Source organism: Astatotilapia calliptera, chromosome 4, assembly GCF_900246225.1.
Source record: "Astatotilapia calliptera chromosome 4, fAstCal1.2, whole genome shotgun sequence".
Taxonomy (NCBI): Eukaryota; Metazoa; Chordata; class Actinopteri; order Cichliformes; family Cichlidae; genus Astatotilapia; species Astatotilapia calliptera.
This window is the reverse complement of record NC_039305.1, coordinates 10,714,328-10,734,656: the sequence shown is the minus strand read 5'-3', so window position 1 is coordinate 10,734,656 and position 20,329 is coordinate 10,714,328. Positions and strand designations below refer to the sequence as shown.

The following is a 20,329-nucleotide window of genomic DNA, read 5'->3' as shown; positions in this document are numbered from 1 at the left end:
AATCTTACTTGTACAATGTCCATTGCTTTGGGTGATTGACCCCACATTACCAGGTATTTAAACACATCTACCTTCACTATCTTTACTCCTTGCAGCTTCATTGTTACACATGTGTCCTTCTCATTTACACACACGTATTGTGCTGACTTTACAGATAACAGATACAGATTGTGAGTATCATAGATTATGAAGAATCCTGCATAAAATACTAATCACCATCACATGCCTCTGACACTTAACTTCCTCACGCAGTACAGTAGTTCCCCTCTTGGGAACTGGCCAGATGAGATATATAATCTCTCCACGGGGGTCTGGGTCTCTCCCAGGGTCTGCCATGGTTGCCAGTTAGGCTGAGAATACCTCTTCTCATCCTATCTCTAAGACTGACCCCAGCCTGTGTACAGAGGAAGCTCATTTTGTCTGTCTGCAGTCCTGACCTCAATCTCAATGAACATTTGGAGATCAGCTTGGACATCCTGTTTGTGCCAGAGTGAGCAGCACAACCACTGACTGGCAGTGTGTGAAAAGCTGGTGACCAGGATAAGGAAGCTGTGCCGGGCTCTTGTCTCTATGTATGTTTTTTTCCAACTGTATAAGATTTATTCCAAAAAAAACCATTGTTATAACAAAAAAAATATTAAACTCAAATTTCCTTACATGATGTGTTAAGTTTCTAAGTTTTATTATCTGCTGCCTGAGAAATCTCTGAACCCTTACATGCGATTTCAGATTTAACAGCTATTGGTCAATGTGAAACTGCCTCTGTAGTCAGACTTTGCTTGTGATATTTATTATTTTTTTTATTTATCTTTTGATTACTTGTTTTTTAAGAAAGGAAAACACATGACATAATTTTTTTTTTAAATATTTATTTAATTAATAGAAAAGTAATAGAAATAATAGAAAATAAAACTTTTTTTAAAAGCCCATCAGCATGGATCCATTGTTGAAGTGGGTGGGCCCACATTTCCAGGAATGTGAAGCTTGGAGTTTTTTATACAAGGGTATGAAATGGGTGTAGAACTTCTTTTTTAATGAAAGAAAAATAATTAGGTAGCACATTAAATTAAGTTTTTGCTTCGATTTACAGAAAGCAGCAGATATCTTATTTGTTTCCATTAGTTTGTGTCAAAGGGATATCTTTGTCAGAAACAAAACTATAATGTCCATGTTTTTTCCACTGATTGCGACAGTAGAACACAATGAAGATGGAGATGATGATGGCTGCTACAAATGGCAAAGCCCAAATGACTGCAAAAGTGATTTTATTGGTTTTACCTGTAAGATAAAAAAAAATAAAACCAAAGTTTACTTCTCAAAACTTCCTAAAATACATTGATCAATTTAAACATCAGCTAACACTTCTCTTTAGTCATCAGTGTCCTCTAAATGTCCCACAGCAATATTAGGCTTGAAATAAACAAAGACGTGTACCTCTTGGTTCAACATGAACATTGATCGTCTTGGTTACGCTTCCCAGATAATTGGCAGCTGTGCAGGTGCAGGTTTTAGTGCGATTTACTCGAGTTATATTGAGACTGTTTGTGTTCGCCAACATATTCTCCCCATCACAAGTCCAGTTATAGACAGAAGGAGGGTTTCCTTCAGCTTCACAACTCAAGGTGATATTAGAACCTTCAAGTAGATAGTCATGATTACTATCTTTTGTGTTTACCTCTGGAGCATCTGAAGAGACAAAAAGATGTTTGTTATTCGTTTAAATAATTACATGTTGTATGCCTCATTTTCACATTGTTAAATTCAGTTTAGAAATGAAAAAATCCAAGAAATATTCTGTTTTTGTGTAAACAGCAGGATGTTTACTCACAGTGGGCTGAAACATTGTGTGTTTGAGAAATAGCGGGAAGTTTTGGTCCACGTGGTCCAAAGTCCAGCTTGGCCTCACATCTGAGCTCAACGACTTTTTCTTCTTTGCTGATGTTGACTCTCAGAATAGAGGACTCATTTACTGGTGTTTTGGTTGTGCCACTGAAAGATTCTGTCTTGATGATTTTATTGTTTTTATACCAAGTAATAGTGAGATACTGAACAGGAGCAACATTGATGATGTCACACTGCAGTTTGTATTGTGTCTTGGTGTACTGCTTGTCCTCTTTGTGCTTCAACATCAGACCATGATTCATTTCAGAGATTGACACGGTCTCTGGGGTTTCTGCAAATGAAGCAAAGTAAAAAATACATTTAGAACATATGACAAATGGATGCGCTTGTTAGCATCAATATGAGAACAATGAATGCATAAATGCATTGATATTAAAAGGTTGGGTTTTTCTTGCCACTAACAGAGTCTTCTTCACAGTTCTACATGAAAGTACAACATTTGGATCAGAGTTACAGCAGGTTACTCGACAACATCGTCTTCAAAGTTGCAGTGTCAGCAAACTGAAATTTTGCCTTTGTTATACAAAAATAAATAAATAAAAGTATTTTACATCATAGCCTGTTTCATCTTAATTTCTAGTACAATAATGCAGTTTTGACAGATGTACTTACTATAAACAATGATGACTGGGCTCACAGAACACTGAAAATTGTCATTTAGAGTGATGCTGCAGAAAGGACTTGGAGTCCACCATTTCAGGTTTTTAACCATCCAAGTGACATCAGAACCAGGTTTAAATTCTTTGTCTCCAGCAGGAGTCACCCAGGCCATTTCAGCAACATCTGTGGCTGATGTGCTGCATTTGATTGAAACTGGATCTCCAAATCTCACAACCATTTCAGACGGTGCCAGAGTTAGAGGACAACCTGCCATTCACAATACCTTCAGTTAGACATGATTTGTTATCAAATCAAAAATAAGACCCACAACAAAAGAATAACACCCACAACATTAGAGATCAAATAAAAATAAATTTAAGAAATAAATAACAACTAAATAATAATAAAAGATGTGTACCTCTTGGTGTGATATGAACATTGATTGTCTTAGTTATGTTTCCCAGATAATTGGTAGCTGTGCAGGTGCAGGTTTTGTTGCGATCGACTCGAGTAATATTGAGACTGTTTGTGTTCTCCAACATATTCTCCCCATCACAAGTCCAGTTATACACAGGAGGAGGGTTTCCAACAGCTTCACAGCTCAATGTGATGTTAGTGCCCTCAAGTGGTGAGATGTCAACAGTACAACTTGTGTTGATCTCAGGAGCATCTGAAGAGACAGTTTTTCTTATCATTTTCACATTTACATAATAGAAAGAATAGAACTTTTGTTTAATCTAGCCTAAAAAATACAATTAAATAATCTTCTGTTTGTGTGTTAACCTCAACATTTTTACTCACAGTGGGCTGAAACTCTGTGTGTTTGAGAAATGGCAGGAAGTTTTAGTCCATGTGGTCCAAAGTCCAGCTCAGCTTCACATCTGAACTCAGTGGCTTTTTCTTCTCTGCTGATGTCGATTCTCAGAATCGAGGACTCATTTACCAGTGTTTTAGTTGTTGTGTCATTGAAAGACTCTGTCTGGATGGTTTTATTATTTTTGTACCATCTCACAGTCAGATGTTGAACAGGAGCAACATTTATGATGTCACACCGTAACCAATATTGTGTTCTTGTTTCTTTATTGTAAGGCACTATGTGTACTTGTTCCTCCATCATTTGACTTTGATTCAGTGGATATATTGACACAATGTTTGGTGTTTCTGTGAACATAGCAAAGAAAAATCAATTTTAAAAATCCATTCATCCATCCATCCATTTTCTTCTCCTTTTCAATTGAGAGTCTTCTATGGGGATAAACCAAGGGCAGCTGTCATTAGGGAAGCGCTAGAGTCCACACTGGGCTGGTCACCAATATGTCACATAGAAAGAGATAATCTTTCACTCCTATGGACAACTTAGAATCACTTCCATGCAGCCTCCACCATCATATCTGAGCATTTACAGTGGCACTTTCAGGAAGAGAAATCATTGCTTTATTATATAAAAACTGTCAGTTCATGCTGTTTATAATACACTAACAAAGTTGTACACATGTACTTACTGTAAACAGTGATGACTGGACTCACAGCACACTGTGATCCATCAACCAAAGTAGCATAGCAGGAAGGACTTGGAGTCCACTCTTCTAGTTTTTCAACCCTCCAAGTGACAACAGGAGGACGCTCAAATCCTGTACCTCCAAATGGAGCCTCCCAGCCCATTCCTTCAACATATCTGGCAGATGTGCTGCAGTTGATTGCAACTGGATCTCCAAATTTCACAACAGTTTCAGAAGGTGTCAGTGTTAGTGAGCAACCTGCCATTCACAAGCAAATATATTCAGAGTTAGAGATGATTTGGTGTAAAATAAGACATAAGTCAGCAGTTTCATCTAAATCATCCACAATTTTAGATGTGAAGTAAGAATATATACCTCTTGGTTCAACATGAAGATGGATTGTCTTAGTTATGTTTCCCAGATAATTGGTAGCTGTGCATGCGCAGGTTTTATTGCCATGTACTCGAGGTAAACTGAGACTGGTTGTGTTCTCCAACATGTTTTTCCCATCACAAATCCAGTTATACACAAGAAGAGGGTTTCCAACAGCTTCACAGCTCAATGTGATGTTAGTGCCCTCAAGTGCATAAGTGTCATCAGCACTATTTTGTGTCTTTAGCTCCGGAGCGTCTGAAACGATAAACAGTTTTTTATCAGTTCTCACATTTACACAATTGAAAGCTGAAAAGAAGGGAACTTGTGTTTAATCTTTAAAAAAAATAAAAATAAACTTCTGTTCATGTGTAAACAGCAGGATATTTACTCACAGTGGGCTGAAACTCTGTGTGTTTGAGAAATGGCAGGAAGTTTTGGTCTGTGTGGTCCAAAGTCCAGCTGAGCTTCACATCTGAACTCCACTACATTTTCTTCTCTGCTGATGTTGACTCTCAGAATAGAGGACTCATTTACTGGAGTTTTGGTTGTTGTGTCATTGAAAGATTCTGTCTGGATTTTTTCACTGTTTTTGTACCAGCTAACAGTGACATACTGAACAGGAGCAACATTGATTATATCGCACTGCAGTCTGTACTGTGTTTCTTCTCCTATCACATTCACAAGCTGTACAGAATGAAAAACTTCTGGATTATCTGGCAAACAAAATTAAGCAAAGTTAGTTAATGTCAACATTTATTTATTTTCTTAGCATTGTACTGTATTCAATTCAAATTAAACTTACTGAATAAAATAACTTTGAGTTCCTTGCTGCATTCATAAGACTCATTAAACTTCATTTTGCACTCGGCCGTCACATTCCAGTCTGACACTGGCACTAAGTGGGAGATAAACATTTCTTCATCTTCAGTGTCAGAGCTTTCATTCCCGACTCTCCAGTATAGTCCGTAATGATCGCCCAGTCTGGTGGTACAGTTTACAATTACAGGAATTCCTCCATATTCTGCAATAATCTCAGGTGGATCTGTCTTCAACTCTGTTGTGCATATGCTGTCAGCATCTATGAATAGACAAGAATAATGTTTTTATTGGACTTTTATTAGCTCTATAGCCCTATAGACTGTATACCCCCTTGAACTGAAGCTGAAAGTCTGCATTTTTGTCATATCTTGACTGTTCAGAGGCAAAACTATGTCTTTGTTCAACAAATTATGGGCCCAACTGCACATTCAAGAAAAAGACACACCCAAAAAGAGAGCAACATGGGGAACCAAATGAGCCTACCAGTTGCTGTGTAGTTGTTATTAAGGCAGAACAGGTGCTAACTGATTAAAGCTGCTAAAAAGCTGATTTGTATTTATTTATAAATGTATTCAAATGCTGTCTGTTATTTAAAAACAGTTATTCTAATAAACTCAAACATTATAAATAAATGCAATCCTGTGAAAATGAAAATTCCCACAGGATTCTGCGCATTAATGTTGAAAAACAAAGTGCATCCTCACTGCTCCTATAGGGTTTCAGAGGGTATGTAGCAGCCAGGCTGTACTAATGAAATGCACTATTAATTGATCATCCTTTCAGGCGTGGACGTCCACACATGACTCTGGATTTTCTACTTAAACATTTTAGTTTAACATTTAGTTTTGTTTATTATATTATTACCATATATTTTCTGATTAGTTTGGTCTCTATTCTTCTCATTTAGATTATTCTATTCTAGTTTTAGTTCATTTGCAGTGGTTATTTCCCTACATTCCTTTGTTCTCTTTGTCAAGTCAGCTTTTCTGTTCCCACGATGTTCCCGTATTTGCTTACTTCCTGTTTTATTTTGTTAGTCCCTCATCTGGCATTCACTGTGTTTTGTTTTACTTCCCTTGTCTTGTCTCCTGTGATTAGCTAGCTTGTCTTTCCCTAGTGTTTCCCATTGTTCCAATGACCTTATATGTATTTATAGCCTTTGTCTCCCCTCAGTTATTCATCCTGTTCTACTGTTTATCCGCCTGTGTGGTTTGTTGGAGTCTGTTTTCTGTCAGTCTTGTGAATTTACTGCCTCGGGTCGAAATAAAAGTTAGTTTTCAGTTTGTTTAAACCTTCTCAAAATCTGCACCTGGGTCCAAATTCTATGTAAATCCTGACCGTCAGACCGTACAATGGTCGAAACAACACACAACAAAACGATAGTTTAAAATAATTACTACAAGTCACTACTGCTAAGGTTTGTTTTGAAAGCTACTGAACCATGTAACCAAAAAGAAATATGTTTTTCACAAGTCCACATAGAGTCATGAAAACTTAAAAGGGGAGTATTTCATGAAACATGATCTTATTATTAGTTTTAGCTTTTGCAGTTACCATCACTAATAACATTCCAGTATCAAAACTGATCACACCATCAAGACACTAAAAGTTAAAAACCTAATTTTTATTCCTAACAATTCAATGAAATAGTTTTTCCCATACACACAGAGTTCTTGCAGAGCATCATTATTACTCACTGCACAGTGAAAAGAGGAGGATGAGAATGCTCAGCATCCTGACAGGCAGCATGCTTGGACAGCATGCAGAAGGAATGAGGTGAATGGAGCAGTGTTTCAGGAGCATCCAGAGACTATCCAGCTTCAGGACCTGGGTTAAATGAACGTCAGCTCGATGCAGATTCTACTTATGATGACCGACTAAAAGTTTCACAGGCAGAAAAAAAAACTAGAGAGGAAATTTAACGCCCTTGTGTACAGGAAACTCTGTGAAGCCCAAAATACAAAACCACATCTGCAGCCAGCCCTTTGTGGAGTAACGGTTGCTTATAGGTTGTCCTCCTCCCATATTTTATGTAATTTTTTAATGTAGTCTTTCACAAAGTGTTTTTTGTTTCTCTCCCCTGTTTTTTTGTCCAAATGGGAGTGAAAAATTATGCAATTTAAAAAAAAAAATGTTGAGGAATACAAATTCTTTTAGGAAGTTGCACGACCGACAGCAGATTTCTCAAGTTAGTCAATATTAGTCATCATCCGGTTATTCATTTCATGCACATGTCACAGACTAGGTTAATTTTAAAATATCCTTTTTATTAAACGTAGAGTTACAAATAGAGTTTGTTTTATTCTTTCTGCACATATGTGAAGATCATCCACATCATGTCTTTCCTTTGCACATGTCCATAAGATAACCTTGTTATTTGGGTTTGATCATCATGCAAACCCGTTTAAGGGAGTACGATCCTCCATGGAACTCTGCCCAGTAAACGCCATCCTGGTACCGGCTTCGATAGTGTCCACCACGATACCACACACCATTCAGATTGGAGTGGGCACACATGTGATACCACCAGCCTCCCTTCTGATAATGAGCACAGTTACCTGATGACACAACAGAAGAAAATGAAGATGTTAAAAGGGAAATGTCACTATACAGCAGATAGCAATCAGGTAGGACCAGGGGAAGAGCAGACCGCCATAGCTGTCTTTGTCTCGATCCAAAGTGGTAAAGGCCTTGTTGCTGTGCCAGGAGAGGGAGTCCCCTGCATTGCCGTGATACAGTCCCAACCGCAGTCGATACCAGTCGCTCTCTGGTTCCACATAGAAGCTGTCATACTCAGCAAACACCTGCCGGCCACGCCAGTCTTCCAGGGCCACCCGCAACTTATACTGAGCCTGTTTGGTCAACCAGTACAGGTTTTCCAGACCAAGCCAGTACTCTCCATCTAGGTTCCCAAAGCCTTGCTGTAAAACATGATTAACCAGGTTTAATCACTCTAAGTTGCACAAATTCATCATGGCAACACTTAGCAGATCTCCAGAGTAAGCGATGTCTAGTAGATTTATTAGCTCTTAAGAGCATACGTGCACACCTCCAGGATCTGTTTTAATCAAGTTTGTGGTATGTTTTCACTTATTACTTTTTATCTATTGATAATATCAAGCCCTTTCTCCTTATTAATACTAATTAGCGTTGCACTGTTGCCTCATGATCAAGACGGGCCTGGGTTCAATCTGGGGCCTTTCTATGTGGAGTTTGCATGTTCTCTGGGAACTCCAGCTTCCACCCAGAGTCCAAAGACATGCAGTCAGTGAGGTTAGGTTAACTGATTTAAAATTGCCCATAGATGTGAATGTGTGTGAATGGTTGTATGTCTCTCATCCTATGACATCTGAGATAGGCTCCAGCTCCCCCGCAACCCTGAATTGGATAAGTGCAAGAAGATGGATGGATAAGTAAAATGAGTGTAGCCTTTGCCATGTTTCATTTCTGTTGCATCCAGTTCGGAAGAGTTTGAGTTTCATTTGTTTAGTTAAGATCACTGCTCACTCACTTATTATAAAGCTGGTATTTACTCACTAATTTTATTAGACGAATGTAAAGATGCAAAGTTCTTCTCTTTTAAGCCTGAGAGACAGTGAGACTTCATTTATTTCAAAATGATCCCAGACATTTTATCTAGAGTTTTTCATTTTGGCTTTAAAGTTTTGCAGCTGTTACTGATTTTAATTTGATGATATTCTTTATGTGCATTTTTTTTAAAACAACATAGGTTTTAAGTGATTTTTAAGTGGAAGTAAATTTGTATTTGTAACACTCTTAGGTTCACAATGAAATACTTGATTGTGTTTAATTAAATTGCTAGTTTCAGACTTATACCTTATACTGTTCCCAGTCTCTAAAGAAGTTGATTGACCCATCTTGTCTCCTCTGGATGACCGTCCACCCTCCCTGAGCTTGACTCTGTTCACACCAGGCCTGCAGGAGTCGGTTGGAACTCTGCGGCCGGAGCAAATAGATCCCACTGGTAGTTTCACCTGATTCCAACACATGCTGACAGTCCCGCCATGGCCCTGAGTGAAGGGAAAATACAAGCAAGGTGACTAATAAAAGCAACATGCAATTATAGTGATGTAATATTACAACATATAACATTTTTTAGTATTAAGTACGAACATGGAAGATATCTTTAGAGGTCTTTTATGGCTTTAAAAAAAATATAGGACACTGGAAAACCCAACAGGAAGCTTCTAACAGAGGGTTTTGAAATTCAGTTTGGACATCAGGAAAATCACAGATCTTATTATTTCTCTTCCAGCACATATTCAGTGTCTCATGCCACACTGGTAAGATAGACACAGGAATGTGCACAAACAACAATGTATACAAAGAAGAGAGACTCCCACACCAAGTGATAAGCCCTAATGGTCTGTCATGACTTGAACTCTCTCTCTCTTTCTCATTACACACTGGAGGAAGTGTTGAGTTACACAGATGTTTCATCCTTTTGGGTTCTGCAGCTCATATTCTCTGGTTTGTAATTGCAAGTTCAAAAGGGAAGTGTTATAAAAAGTTCAAAAACTGTTCTGTGCATGTCTTCATTAGAAAGTGTTTTGTGCTGTGACAAGAGCTGCTGTTTTCAGAAGCTGAGGTTCCCAGGGTGGACAGATAATAGCAGGTCACTGACTCCAACAGCCACTAGTGCTTATCTAAGCAGTTAAATAAATCTGACAGGACATAGACATATATATAAACACCAAATAACTCTAATCAGGTGCTACTATAAACCATGTTTTCAACTCCATCTTTGAAGAAGCCGAGATGTTGTTCAAAATGTAAATAAAACGATAGAAAGATTTGTCAAGATGCATAAAGTAAGTGCTTTCTACGATGACAGAGCGCTCAACCATCAAGCTTCATTGATACAGTCACACACACACACATTCACTACTACATTACACGCAGGAAGGTTCACTTCCTTTCTGGGCCAAGATTATTTCAGTGAAAACAGAAATTGTGTTTGATATGGGTGTTGTACCCTCGACACAGAAGTAGAGAGGAACCATCTGGTTTGTTATCAGTGCATGGTTAAAAGACCACTATCTGTCATAGCATGGGTGACTTGCATATCTGTGGAGGCACAATTAATGCTGGGAAAACCTTTTTTAGACCTACAGCAGTTGGTCTCATCAATTCCCAAATATGGCGTTGTTAACTCAAGGAGAGATGTAATGTGGGGTAAACATGACCCTGTGCCAACATAAACATTTTTCCCACATTTGATGTGTTTTCTTTGAACTATATTCAGTAGAATTCATGTTTAATATTGTGTTGAAGTGAAGAATTACTCCGAGTTTTATTTACATCTAACACAGCATTCAAACTTTTTTGGAAACAAGCTTGCATATTGACCTACCTGGAGTTTTTGTGACAGGAAAGCTAAAGAAGGAAGGGTCTGTAGGACTGCTGGTGGCAGTGGGGGGATGGAAAGGAACTCCCCCTGTTTGAGCTTGCTCTAATGGGAGAGCACTTTGGTCCCGTTGAACATCATTGGTCATTTGGTTGGTTTCAGAACTGTAATTCAGATGCACATTTGACTGGCTTTTGGGTGGTTCAGTAACGACCTGTTCAGACAAAAAAGAAAAAAAAACAATCCAAAAAATATTCTGAGTCCTTTTTTATAAATCTTGTATAAATAGGCAGATGTAAGATTTGTTTTTTTGCCCCTACTTGAGGGGACTGGGCAGAGTCCCTGCACTGGCACTTCTTCTCCAAACGGGCAATAAACTGGTTGTGTGAACTCATCATAGAGGTGAGGGCTCCATATTTCTTCTCCAGCTCCCTGTAATCCCTGGACACCTGCAGTGCCTGAGATGTCCAACCATTCACAGCATAAGGATACATTTGACAATGATGAGTATAACATCTAGTTCCGCTGCTCTAGACTCACCTGTGCTGTCGCATTTAGCAGAAGGTTCTCCACCTTTTGCTGCTCCAAGGCCTGATCTTTCTTGTTTATAACTTCATGTAGCAGCTGAGCATAGAGCTGGCTGATGCGAGAATTCATACTGCTGCTCTCTTTGCGCAAGGCCCTTACTTCAATGGCAAGGGCCCCTTCCTGCTCCAGTTGGCTTCTTAGCTTCTCTAGTAGTTCCTGCTGTCGTTTGAGCTCTGCCCATAAGGCTGACACTTCTGAATGGTTGGTAGGAGCAGGCTGCGTGTTCAGACACAGCGCCCCAGTCAATTTCTGCTGAGGCACTATGAAGGTGTAAGAGCACCGGCCTGTTTTTGTTTCTGAAGAACGTGATGAACCTTTGTTGTCATCCTGGGATCCCTCCTTCTGTCCGCCAACTTCTGGCACGTTCACACAAAGTGTAAGAAAAAGAGGCAGAACTACTGTCAGTGCCTTCTCCATGAATCTGTAACAATCCTGAGGACACACAAAAAGCAATAGTTTCTCATCAGGTAATTAGCACTTTAATACACAGACATACACTTTGCATGTTAGTAAATAAGTATCTGGTGAATCTTGACTTTTCACCAGATGTTTCCTTACAAAGACAGAGTATGCGCATTTTCTTGAGTTTAGCAGGTCAACACAGAAGGGACAAAGGTCAACACAAACCAGTCAGAATCAACACTTCTCCATCTCAGGGTCAACAGTACAGTAAGCTCCACACCCAGATACAACAGCCATGGTCAACACCGTAACCAAGGCAAACAGACCAACACAGATGTACAGCTCTTCCACAAAACAACAACATGAGACCCATCGCATTGTGTTATGTAGCTTTCTCAGTTGCTGTGGGTAAGAATGAGACAATTTCTTCTGTCAGAGATGATAAAAAAAACATGCACCATAATGATTTAACTATGTGAAGATTAATGTAGCTATAAACAGTGCAAGTGTATTCAAGTCTACCTGAAAGTAGATATAATTAAACATTGTGATCATGCATAACTTACTGTGCCAGCTGGTTAGACAGTTTTTGGTGTTTTTGTTGCAGCTCCCAGGACAAAATCGCAGAAAAGTAGACATCAAATGTTAAGACATAAACAGTGATATCAAAAAAAAAAATCTTCCTCTAAATCAAAAGCTGTTAATGAACTAAAATGTTGAACTAAAACTGATGGCAGAAAACAAAAAGACTGATAACTACACAACTGCTGCTTTGTCTCTAGAGTTTCTATCTCAGGCAGACAACTAATTACAAACTCCTGCCTCCCAGAACTGGTTGTTTAGCTGGGTGCAGGAATCTAGGGTGTCTCCTCCCTCTGTCATTAACCCACAACCCTGCTGTCAACTCTATCCTGCTGTAGCACCTTATCAGTGTGGCATGATTATTTTTGAAATACATTGCCTCTTTTTTCTGATGCACATTTGGCTTGTTTTCTGTGGCCTAATTTTATGAAAGCATAAAAAAGACCACTGCAGCATTAGGGCCTTATATTGGGACTCATATTCTCTAGTGTGACTTCAACAAACAGACAGTGCTGGGAATGTAGTGAAGTGATAGTAATGATACCAGTCTAGGAAAAGACTGTTGCCTCTTTATGCCACAAAGACTAGAATAAAGGCTGCACCTGTACTTCAGCCTTCTTTGTGACTGCAGTGGCGCTTCAAAAATGGTTGTATCCTGTATGTAAAGGTTTCGTCCTGTATGTAACCATGCTTATTCAGTGAGTCTGTTTTGTTGCCAAGACGGTGACTCTCAAATTAAAAGTGGATTGGTCTGCTGCTCTAAATGCCATTACAGCTCTTTATACTGCTGCAGGTGCTTGTTCGGGAAATTCTGGGTCCCATCACATTCTGTGAAAAGTAAAGCTTCACACTCATCAGCTTTTTATGATTTTCATAAATTAACCCACTAGACTGAGTGATGCTGGAGGACCAATATATATGTATATATGTATGTATGTATGTATGTATATATATATATATATATATATATATATATATATATATATATATACATACATACATACATACATACATACATACATACATACATACATACATACATACATACATATATACATATATATTGGTCCTCCAGCATCACTCAGTCTAGTGGGTTAATTGCAGCAGATTATGCACTTTGTTATAATAATAATAAGTTGTGATGGTCTGAGTTGCCTTTTACATGACAGCAGTGGCTCTGAGATAGTTCTTTGCTACTGCATCATCTTTATGGGAAAATCAGCAATACTGAAAAACAGTAAAGATAGTCACAGTCACACAGTGCTGAGGTCAAAGTGTGAACAGAAACCACACCTAAAACGCTGTCTCTATTTCTACTTTCAGATCAGCTTACAGTATTGCACTGGGTCACACCCAAGCTCTGATCACACATTTCTTTTTTCATTATGGTTTTCTCTATACTGCCAAAACAAATAAACACTTTTTTTCTTATGTCAGAGAGACAAAGACTTTACGCTCTCATTAACGTCATGATGCTACATTTAGAGTATTGGTTTTCTATCAAAAATTGTATAATTAAACTGTTGAACTTCAAATAAGCCAATGTTTGCCCATAGAATGAATATAATGAATATAGCCGTTTTCTTTGTGTGTGTGTGTGTGTGTGTGTGTGTGTGTGTGTGTGTGTGTGTGTGTGTGTGTGTGTGTGTGTGTGTGTGTGTGTGTGTGTGTGTGTGTGTGTGAGTTTGAGGCCTTGCAAATTGCAGAAAGAAATGAGGAGTGGCTCAAGACTTTTCCATAATACTGTGTTCTTGTTTATTGAGTGTATATTGAATTTCGTCTTGATGCATTCTCAATCATCCAGGAAAGTAAATCTCCAAAAGTTGATTCTGTTCATCTGGACGTAGCGTTTTGTGTTTCATCACTCATCCAAATTCAAATTCAAATTCAAATTCAAATTTTATTTGTCACGTACACAGTCATACACAGTACGATATGTAGTGAAATGCTTGGATAACTGCTTGTGACCTAAAGAAAACAAAAAAGGAAAAGGCTATGAATAAGATAGGAAATAAATATGAAAAATTAAAAAGGGTAAATTTAACTAAGAAGGAATAAAATATAAATTAAGGTTAAAAATGAAATAACTGTACAACACAAATTAGAATGAAGGGTAAATTTAACTGGGAAGGAATAAGATAAAATATATAAATTAAAGTTGAAAATAAAATAACTGTACAACAAAATACACAATATAGAACTATATAAGAATGTATGAAGAAATCTAAATATAAATAAATATATACACAATAACAGCAGCTGTACAAGTATTAACCGGAAATGAAGAATATAGTGACCAGTGTTGTGCAAAAAAACAATGTTTTTGCACACATTGTTTTTTTGCACAACACTGGTCACTATAATGTCCAGAAAGTCCAGTGTGTGTGTAAGAACCATATGTGTGGGTCAGTACTGTGTGGTGGTGTGATTGAGAGACCGTATCGCCTGCGGGAAGAAGCTCCTCCTCAGTCTCTCTGTGTTGGTCTTCAGGGAGCGGAATCGCTTTCCTGACCTCAGCAGAGAGAACAGTCTGTTGTTGGGATGGCTGAGGTCCTTCACGATCTTCCTGGCCTTGGTCCAGCACCGCCTGCTGTAGATTGAGTGCAGGTCAGGGAGCTCGGAGCGGATGGTGCGCTCAGCTGACCGCACAACCCTCTGTAGAGCTCGTCTGTCCTGCATGGTGCTGTTCCCGAACCAGGTTAAGATGTTTCCCGCCAGGATGCTCTCTATGGTGCACGAGTAAAAGTTCCTGAGCACCTTGGAGGGCAGTTGGAAGTCTCTCAAGCGTCTGAGGTGGTAGAGACGCTGACGGGCCTTTTTCACCACGGTGTTGATGTGACAGGACCATGACAGGTCCTGCGTGATGTGAACTCCGAGGTATTTGAAGCTGTCCACTCTCTCCACTGGGCACTCGTTGATGACGGGGGTCTGGTAGTTCCTCTCCTGCTTAGTGCTGAAGTCCACTATCAGCTCCTTTGTCTTACTGACGTTTAGAAGGAGGTTGTTCCTCTGGCACCAGTTCTCCGGATTATTAATCTCCTTCAGGTAGGCCGTCTCGTGACATCTTCAGTCTCAGCTGACTGCAGGTTTCCCCAAATCTTATAAACAGTATATTTGCATAATGACTGAAACCAGCCCACTTCAGTGGTTTGGGGAAACCTGCAGTCAGCTGAGACTGAAGATGTCACTTGGATGAGCGATGAAACACAAAACGCTACGTCCAGATGAACAGAATCAACTTTTTGAGATGTATATTGAATTAAATAGATAGAATTAGAATATGTTACTTGTGTTACTTTATTTTTCTTTTATTATTATTCCAAAATTCATAGAAAGGGAGGGGGTCGATTACCATCTTTCAAAGAGATGCAGCCGTCTCAGCTGTCTACGGCCATCCAGCGGTTACTATGATGAACTGCAATTGGAAAAAACAAAGTAGCGTACACCGGCTAGGAACTATCGAAGACACGAGAAATACGGACTTATTAGCCTGTGACACACACTAGAAAAGCAGAGTAGAGCCATGTGGGTGGCGTCACGTTAACTTCAGTTTGGACTAATTGTTGGTTAATATCGTCAAAAAATGAGCTTGATCGTTCTTGGTAGCTTAAGTATAGTATAGCGATAGTTTTTGTGAGTGTGTTTTTGTTCCCATTACATTCTTGCGCTCTGTTTCGAGCTGAATTATGGGGAAATCAAAGGTAAGTACCGGCCTGTGCTAAAAAATTAGCCGATGTGGATTGAAATGCTGCTATTAAAGAGGCTATTTAATCATTGTTAGTTTGCGAAAAACCAAACTGTTACTTTTATTAAATGGAAACCCTGTTGGGTTGTAGTTAGCGATGAGTATGAAAATGTGTGTGGTTTGTAAAGCTAGTTGTGTCGTGAGACCCTTTCACGTTAGCCTTCTTTTCACTAAACTTAAAGCTAAACGTGAGACCAGCAACAGTCAGTAATTGACCCCTTTACTAATATGTGTTTATCGCCCTCAACAGACCCGGAATCAGAAGAAAGACCGATTACAGGCCAACCATGAGGCCGAGGAGACTTACTCGGCTGTGCCCCACACTTTGGTGTTTCACCGGGGCCAGGTTGGGAAAAACGTGGGTCAGCTCATTATCGATATCCGAAAAGTCATGGAGCCCTACACCGCAGTCTCTCTCAAGGTCCCTTCTTTGAGTTCTTTAGGCAACTATTGTATTGATTTATTCATATTTTATTTCTGCAGACTGTGCGTGAAATCGTTTTACTTTTTTACCAAAAAAAAAAAAAACAGGTTAGGAAGAAGAATGTGCTCAAAGACTTTGTTGCGATAGCAGGACCACTGGGAGTGACGCACTTCAACATCTTCAGCAAAACGCCCACCAGTATCAACATGGTAAGATGACCTTAGAGTATTGATTGACTGAGGCCTATAATTTACCTCTAAATGTGCTTGGTGTCAGAGCTAAAGTAGTTAAGTCATTTGAAAATAGCGAAATATTAGACCTTTTTTAATTTTTACATTTTATATTGTTTAATATTAGCAAGCACCTGGCTTCCTGTCACATCAAGTTGAGAATCCTTATATTAGACTGTAAACAAATGCATTTGCAACTGTATGTCAAATCTGTGGCTCTGTTATAAATCTAATCAAACATTCTTCTTGCAGAGAGTTGCTCGTCTTCCCAAAGGTCCCATGCTTCATTTCCAGGTCACCAAGGTAAATAATTTAAACTGTGCATGCAAAATAAAACTAAATCAAATGAGTCATGGGTTCATGACATTTTAAAATGTGATTAATAAATGTTTTTCAAAGTAAACGCACTGATGTGCCCAAACTACCAAAGTTGCGATTTCTTTCTTGATCGTTCTATTCCTTACTTTTACAAAGTTGTTTTTTTGTTTTCCTTTTTTTCCAGTACTGTCTTATCAAAGATGTCGTTTCATCTCTGAAGAAGCACAGGATGCACGAGGAGCAGTTCAAGTATCATCCGCTGCTCATCCTTAATAACTTTGGACAAGATGGCATGCATATCAAACTTATGGCCACCATGTTCCAAAACATGTTTCCTTCCATAAATGTGCACAAGGTGGGTTTTACCACTAAAGCTACTGCAATATTTTTTCCTTGGGTGACTCGAGGTTTAAAACCTCATTGATATGATGAAAGTATAGTCTTCTGAGTTTATGTGAAGATTTATCAAAAGTAAACGCTTTCTGATCTCTCTGTTGATCCATTCAGCTTTGTGATTGCCTAACCCTGACTTCCACTCAAGAGGAATGTTTCGTTCTGTTTCTTATGTTTTAGATAAGCCTCAACACCATCAAGAGGTGTGTCCTGTTAAGCTACAATTCCGAATCAGAGGAAATTGAATTCCGGCATTAGTAAGTAAAAATTGTCTATTCTTTATCATTTTAAGTTGCTTATAAACATCAGGTCACAACGCTTTTGAATCTATACATCTGCGCACACATCACAGATGATGCGCTGTTAAGGAACGTACACGAAACTAGTTCCAGTTACTTAAACCTACATTCAACAACAATCCTGTGAAATTCGGGCTCAGATGATGACAGACCTTGACTTGACTGTTCAGTGATCTATGTCCAAAGTAAACGCACTGATGAGCCCCCACAGGATAAAAACATTTGTTTGTTTGTTTTTACTCTGTTTACTGATTACACATTGAAATTGACCAATATGTTGTTCCCACCCTGCAGCAGCCTCAAGGTTGTCCCTGTGGGAGTGAGCCGTGGAGTCAAGAAGCTGATGCAGGAGAGGTTCCCTGATATGAACAAGTTTGAGGATATCAGTGAGCTGCTGATGAAGTAAGGTTCTTTTTCAGGTACAATTGCTGTAGCCTCGAGGATTAAAAGGGGCTCGGATTTGTAGCCGTTGGTGAGCTGGAGTTTTGTCTAATGAAATGTTCTTTGTAACCATTCTCAGGGGGGCAAACCTCTCAGAAAGTGAAGCTGAGCAAGATGAGGAGCACAACGTTACCGAACTTCCACAGGTCTACTCTGGAAGAGGCAACATGGCGTCCCAGCAGAGTGCCGTCCGCTTGACCGAAGTGCGTACGCGCACAAAGTTGATTTATTTTTTTTATTTTTTTTTCCCTAAATAGTGTTTGAGTGGTGCTGAAAATTTCATTGTGCTGTTCTCAGATTGGTCCTCGCATGACTCTGCGGTTAATGAAGATTCAAGAAGGGATGGGCGAGGGGAACGTCATATATCACTCCATGAGTAAGCGCATACTTTTCCTAATTTTTTCTTTAGCATACGCAGGGGTGTACATGATGAAAAAAACTGTATGAATTCTATGATTTCTCTCTAAAAAAAAAAAAAGTAAACGCTTACTGATACACCCTGAACTTGCAGAATTTTATTTATCGTTTGGAAGCTGGCAAAAACTGTTCTTAACCAGGAATTATTTGTACAATCCTTGTAGTCTCCAAGACGGAGGAAGAAATCCAGGAGATCCTGAAGAGGAAGGAGGCAAAGATAAAAGAAAAGGAGGAACGCCGGAAAAAGCAGGAGCAGAACATCGCTCAGAAGACAGAGAAAAAAGAAGAGCACAGGTAATTTGGCTTTCAAATGTTTTGACTTTCCTTTTTTTGTATCCATTTTTTGATGCGGTTTATGACAAACTGTGTCGCTATTTCTTTCTCACAGGAAAAAGAGCCTGGAAGGCATTAAGAAGAAACGTGCCGAAGCTGAAGAGGACAGTGAGGTGGAGGATCCAGGGGCTCAGGACGGTCAGGGAGCTGATGCTGAGTCTGATGACGAGGCAGAGTACTACAGACAGGCCGTAGGAGAGGAGCCAGAAGAAGGTGACTGTAGCTCATTTACTTAACACTTTTAGTTCACTGGGGTCTTTTTAAGTATTAACAGATGTTTTCCATGTAGGCATGTTTCCGAGTGGAAAGAAGAAGAGGAGGAGTTCAGAAAAATCTCATGGACCTGCCAAGAAGAGGAAGTTGTCCCCTGGTCAATCTTTAAAAGACAGAGGTTCCAAATCACCAGGAGGACAGCATAGAAACCAAACAGGGAAAAAACAACAGAAAGAAGGATGGAAGAAATCCAGGGATGGGGAAAAATCATTTGGGAAGAAAATGAAGCCTACAGGAAAGGCTTTTGGAGCAAAGAGAGCTGGAGAGCAGGATAGATTTGGTGGGAAAAGGAGAAATGGGGACAGACCATTCAAGTCTAAAAGTCAGAAAGGCAAAATGGGCTTTAATAAGAGTGCAGGAGGAAGAAAGCAAGGCTTCAAACAGAGGAAGGGAAAAGGCTGACCTTCAGTACTTCCTTTTAAACTGGACTTGGAGAAATTTTCTGTTTCCAATAGGAAACGTGGAAAAGTTATTTAACTGGTGAATGCTTTATCTGCAAGTGACGCCTGTGAGAGTTTCCTGTTAGCATTTATATTTGTCACCAGAAAACCGACCTCTTTCTGTTATGCAAAGATCTTTGAATTTCAAACTGTATTTGTTCTGTAAATAAATTGACTCCCAGTTTGTCTCTTTTTAATCGATCTTTTGTTTTACTAAACTTTAAGTAACTGCAAAGAGATACAAAGTTGGAAGAAAGCAGCCAGCAACTATTAGTATCTCTTCCTGAGTTGCTGTCCAAGCATGATGTCATGGAAACACTGTTACAGATGAGGGAAAGCTAAATGAAAAATAACCGCATTACATGAGCACCTTTTGATACCAGTTTAAAATGAAATGAAATATTAAGACTTTTAATGAAAAGTTCATGTCACCTATTGTTTTTGACACATTATTGAAAGCAAAATATGTTGATCTTTCTGAAAATAAAGTATCTGAGAGAAAGATGTTTAAGTATGATAAATGAAGATTCAAGTGTTTAAGGATCATAAAAATGAACTTGACCTTTAATAGTCCTTTTTACTATATTTAATAACTGCTATGACACATTTTCTAAGCTTTCATGTACAGTTCTGAACATTTGACACCTACAAATATTGATGTGAAATCCAGAGTTGCATTGAGGATAAGAAAAAGGGAAGTAGTATATTGCCAATCATAGCCAAACAAGTAATAATAAGCAAAGCAGCTCCCTCAGTGCATGTTGGCCCAGCACCACAAAAGGACGATGTTGGCTAGTTTTTTAAAATTCCTGGTCAGCAATTGACTTTTTGTTTTTACTCTATGTGATATGGAATAGATTACATTTGTTATAATGTGAATA

General features: G+C 38.9%; 3 protein-coding genes across 3 annotated transcripts; 1 reads left to right on the top strand and 2 right to left on the bottom strand.

Annotated features, from left to right (window-relative positions):
- Positions 1 to 891: 891 nt before the first annotated feature.
- On the bottom strand, positions 892 to 6,949 carry LOC113020552 (hemicentin-1). The gene is made up of 11 exons (XM_026164610.1): positions 6,893 to 6,949; positions 5,179 to 5,454; positions 4,769 to 5,089; positions 4,377 to 4,631; positions 4,005 to 4,259; positions 3,304 to 3,663; positions 2,921 to 3,172; positions 2,515 to 2,769; positions 1,829 to 2,173; positions 1,435 to 1,686; positions 892 to 1,278 (listed from the first exon to the last, which is right to left on the bottom strand). Exons 1-11 carry the CDS (start codon positions 6,942 to 6,944, stop codon positions 1,106 to 1,108), a joined length of 2,796 nt encoding a protein of 931 aa, XP_026020395.1. The 5' UTR covers positions 6,945 to 6,949; the 3' UTR covers positions 892 to 1,105.
- Positions 6,950 to 7,441: 492 nt separating this feature from the next.
- Positions 7,442 to 12,345, bottom strand: angptl6 (angiopoietin-like 6). The gene is made up of 7 exons (XM_026164619.1): positions 12,120 to 12,345; positions 11,104 to 11,583; positions 10,884 to 11,021; positions 10,570 to 10,777; positions 9,033 to 9,226; positions 7,846 to 8,116; positions 7,442 to 7,753 (listed from the first exon to the last, which is right to left on the bottom strand). Exons 2-7 carry the CDS (start codon positions 11,566 to 11,568, stop codon positions 7,569 to 7,571), a joined length of 1,461 nt encoding a protein of 486 aa, XP_026020404.1. The 5' UTR covers positions 11,569 to 11,583; positions 12,120 to 12,345; the 3' UTR covers positions 7,442 to 7,568.
- A 3,269-nt stretch (positions 12,346 to 15,614) lies between these two features.
- On the top strand, positions 15,615 to 19,645 carry ppan (peter pan homolog). Its single transcript, XM_026164608.1, has 12 exons — positions 15,615 to 15,836; positions 16,131 to 16,301; positions 16,412 to 16,513; positions 16,787 to 16,837; positions 17,037 to 17,207; positions 17,426 to 17,502; positions 17,839 to 17,946; positions 18,065 to 18,188; positions 18,283 to 18,361; positions 18,567 to 18,696; positions 18,791 to 18,948; positions 19,025 to 19,645. The coding sequence occupies exons 1-12, from the start codon at positions 15,822 to 15,824 to the stop codon at positions 19,408 to 19,410; spliced, it is 1,572 nt and encodes a 523-aa protein (XP_026020393.1). The 5' UTR covers positions 15,615 to 15,821; the 3' UTR covers positions 19,411 to 19,645.
- Positions 19,646 to 20,329: the final 684 nt, after the last annotated feature.

Bases quoted from the DNA above. Each gene is read 5' to 3' on its own strand.
- LOC113020552 (XM_026164610.1), bottom strand. From the start codon at position 6,944: ATGCTGCCTGTCAGGATGCTGAGCATTCTCATCCTCCTCTTTTCACTG. The intron at 4,260-4,376 runs GTATATATTCTT...TGTGAATGGCAG, and splicing joins TCTTCATGTTGAACCAAGAG to GTTGCTCACTAACACTGACA. The intron at 2,174-2,514 runs GTAAGTACATCT...CTTCATTTGCAG, and splicing joins CCCAGTCATCATTGTTTATA to AAACCCCAGAGACCGTGTCA.
- angptl6 (XM_026164619.1), bottom strand. From the start codon at position 11,568: ATGGAGAAGGCACTGACAGTAGTTCTGCCTCTTTTTCTTACACTTTGT. The intron at 9,227-10,569 runs GTAGGTCAATAT...CCCTTCACTCAG, and splicing joins TCCTGTCACAAAAACTCCAG to GGCCATGGCGGGACTGTCAG. The intron at 7,754-7,845 runs GTCTGCTCTTCC...TTGTGTCATCAG, and splicing joins AGACAAAGACAGCTATGGCG to GTAACTGTGCTCATTATCAG.
- ppan (XM_026164608.1), top strand. The intron at 18,362-18,566 runs GTAAGCGCATAC...CAATCCTTGTAG, and splicing joins CGTCATATATCACTCCATGA to TCTCCAAGACGGAGGAAGAA. The intron at 18,949-19,024 runs GTGACTGTAGCT...TTTTCCATGTAG, and splicing joins AGGAGAGGAGCCAGAAGAAG to GCATGTTTCCGAGTGGAAAG.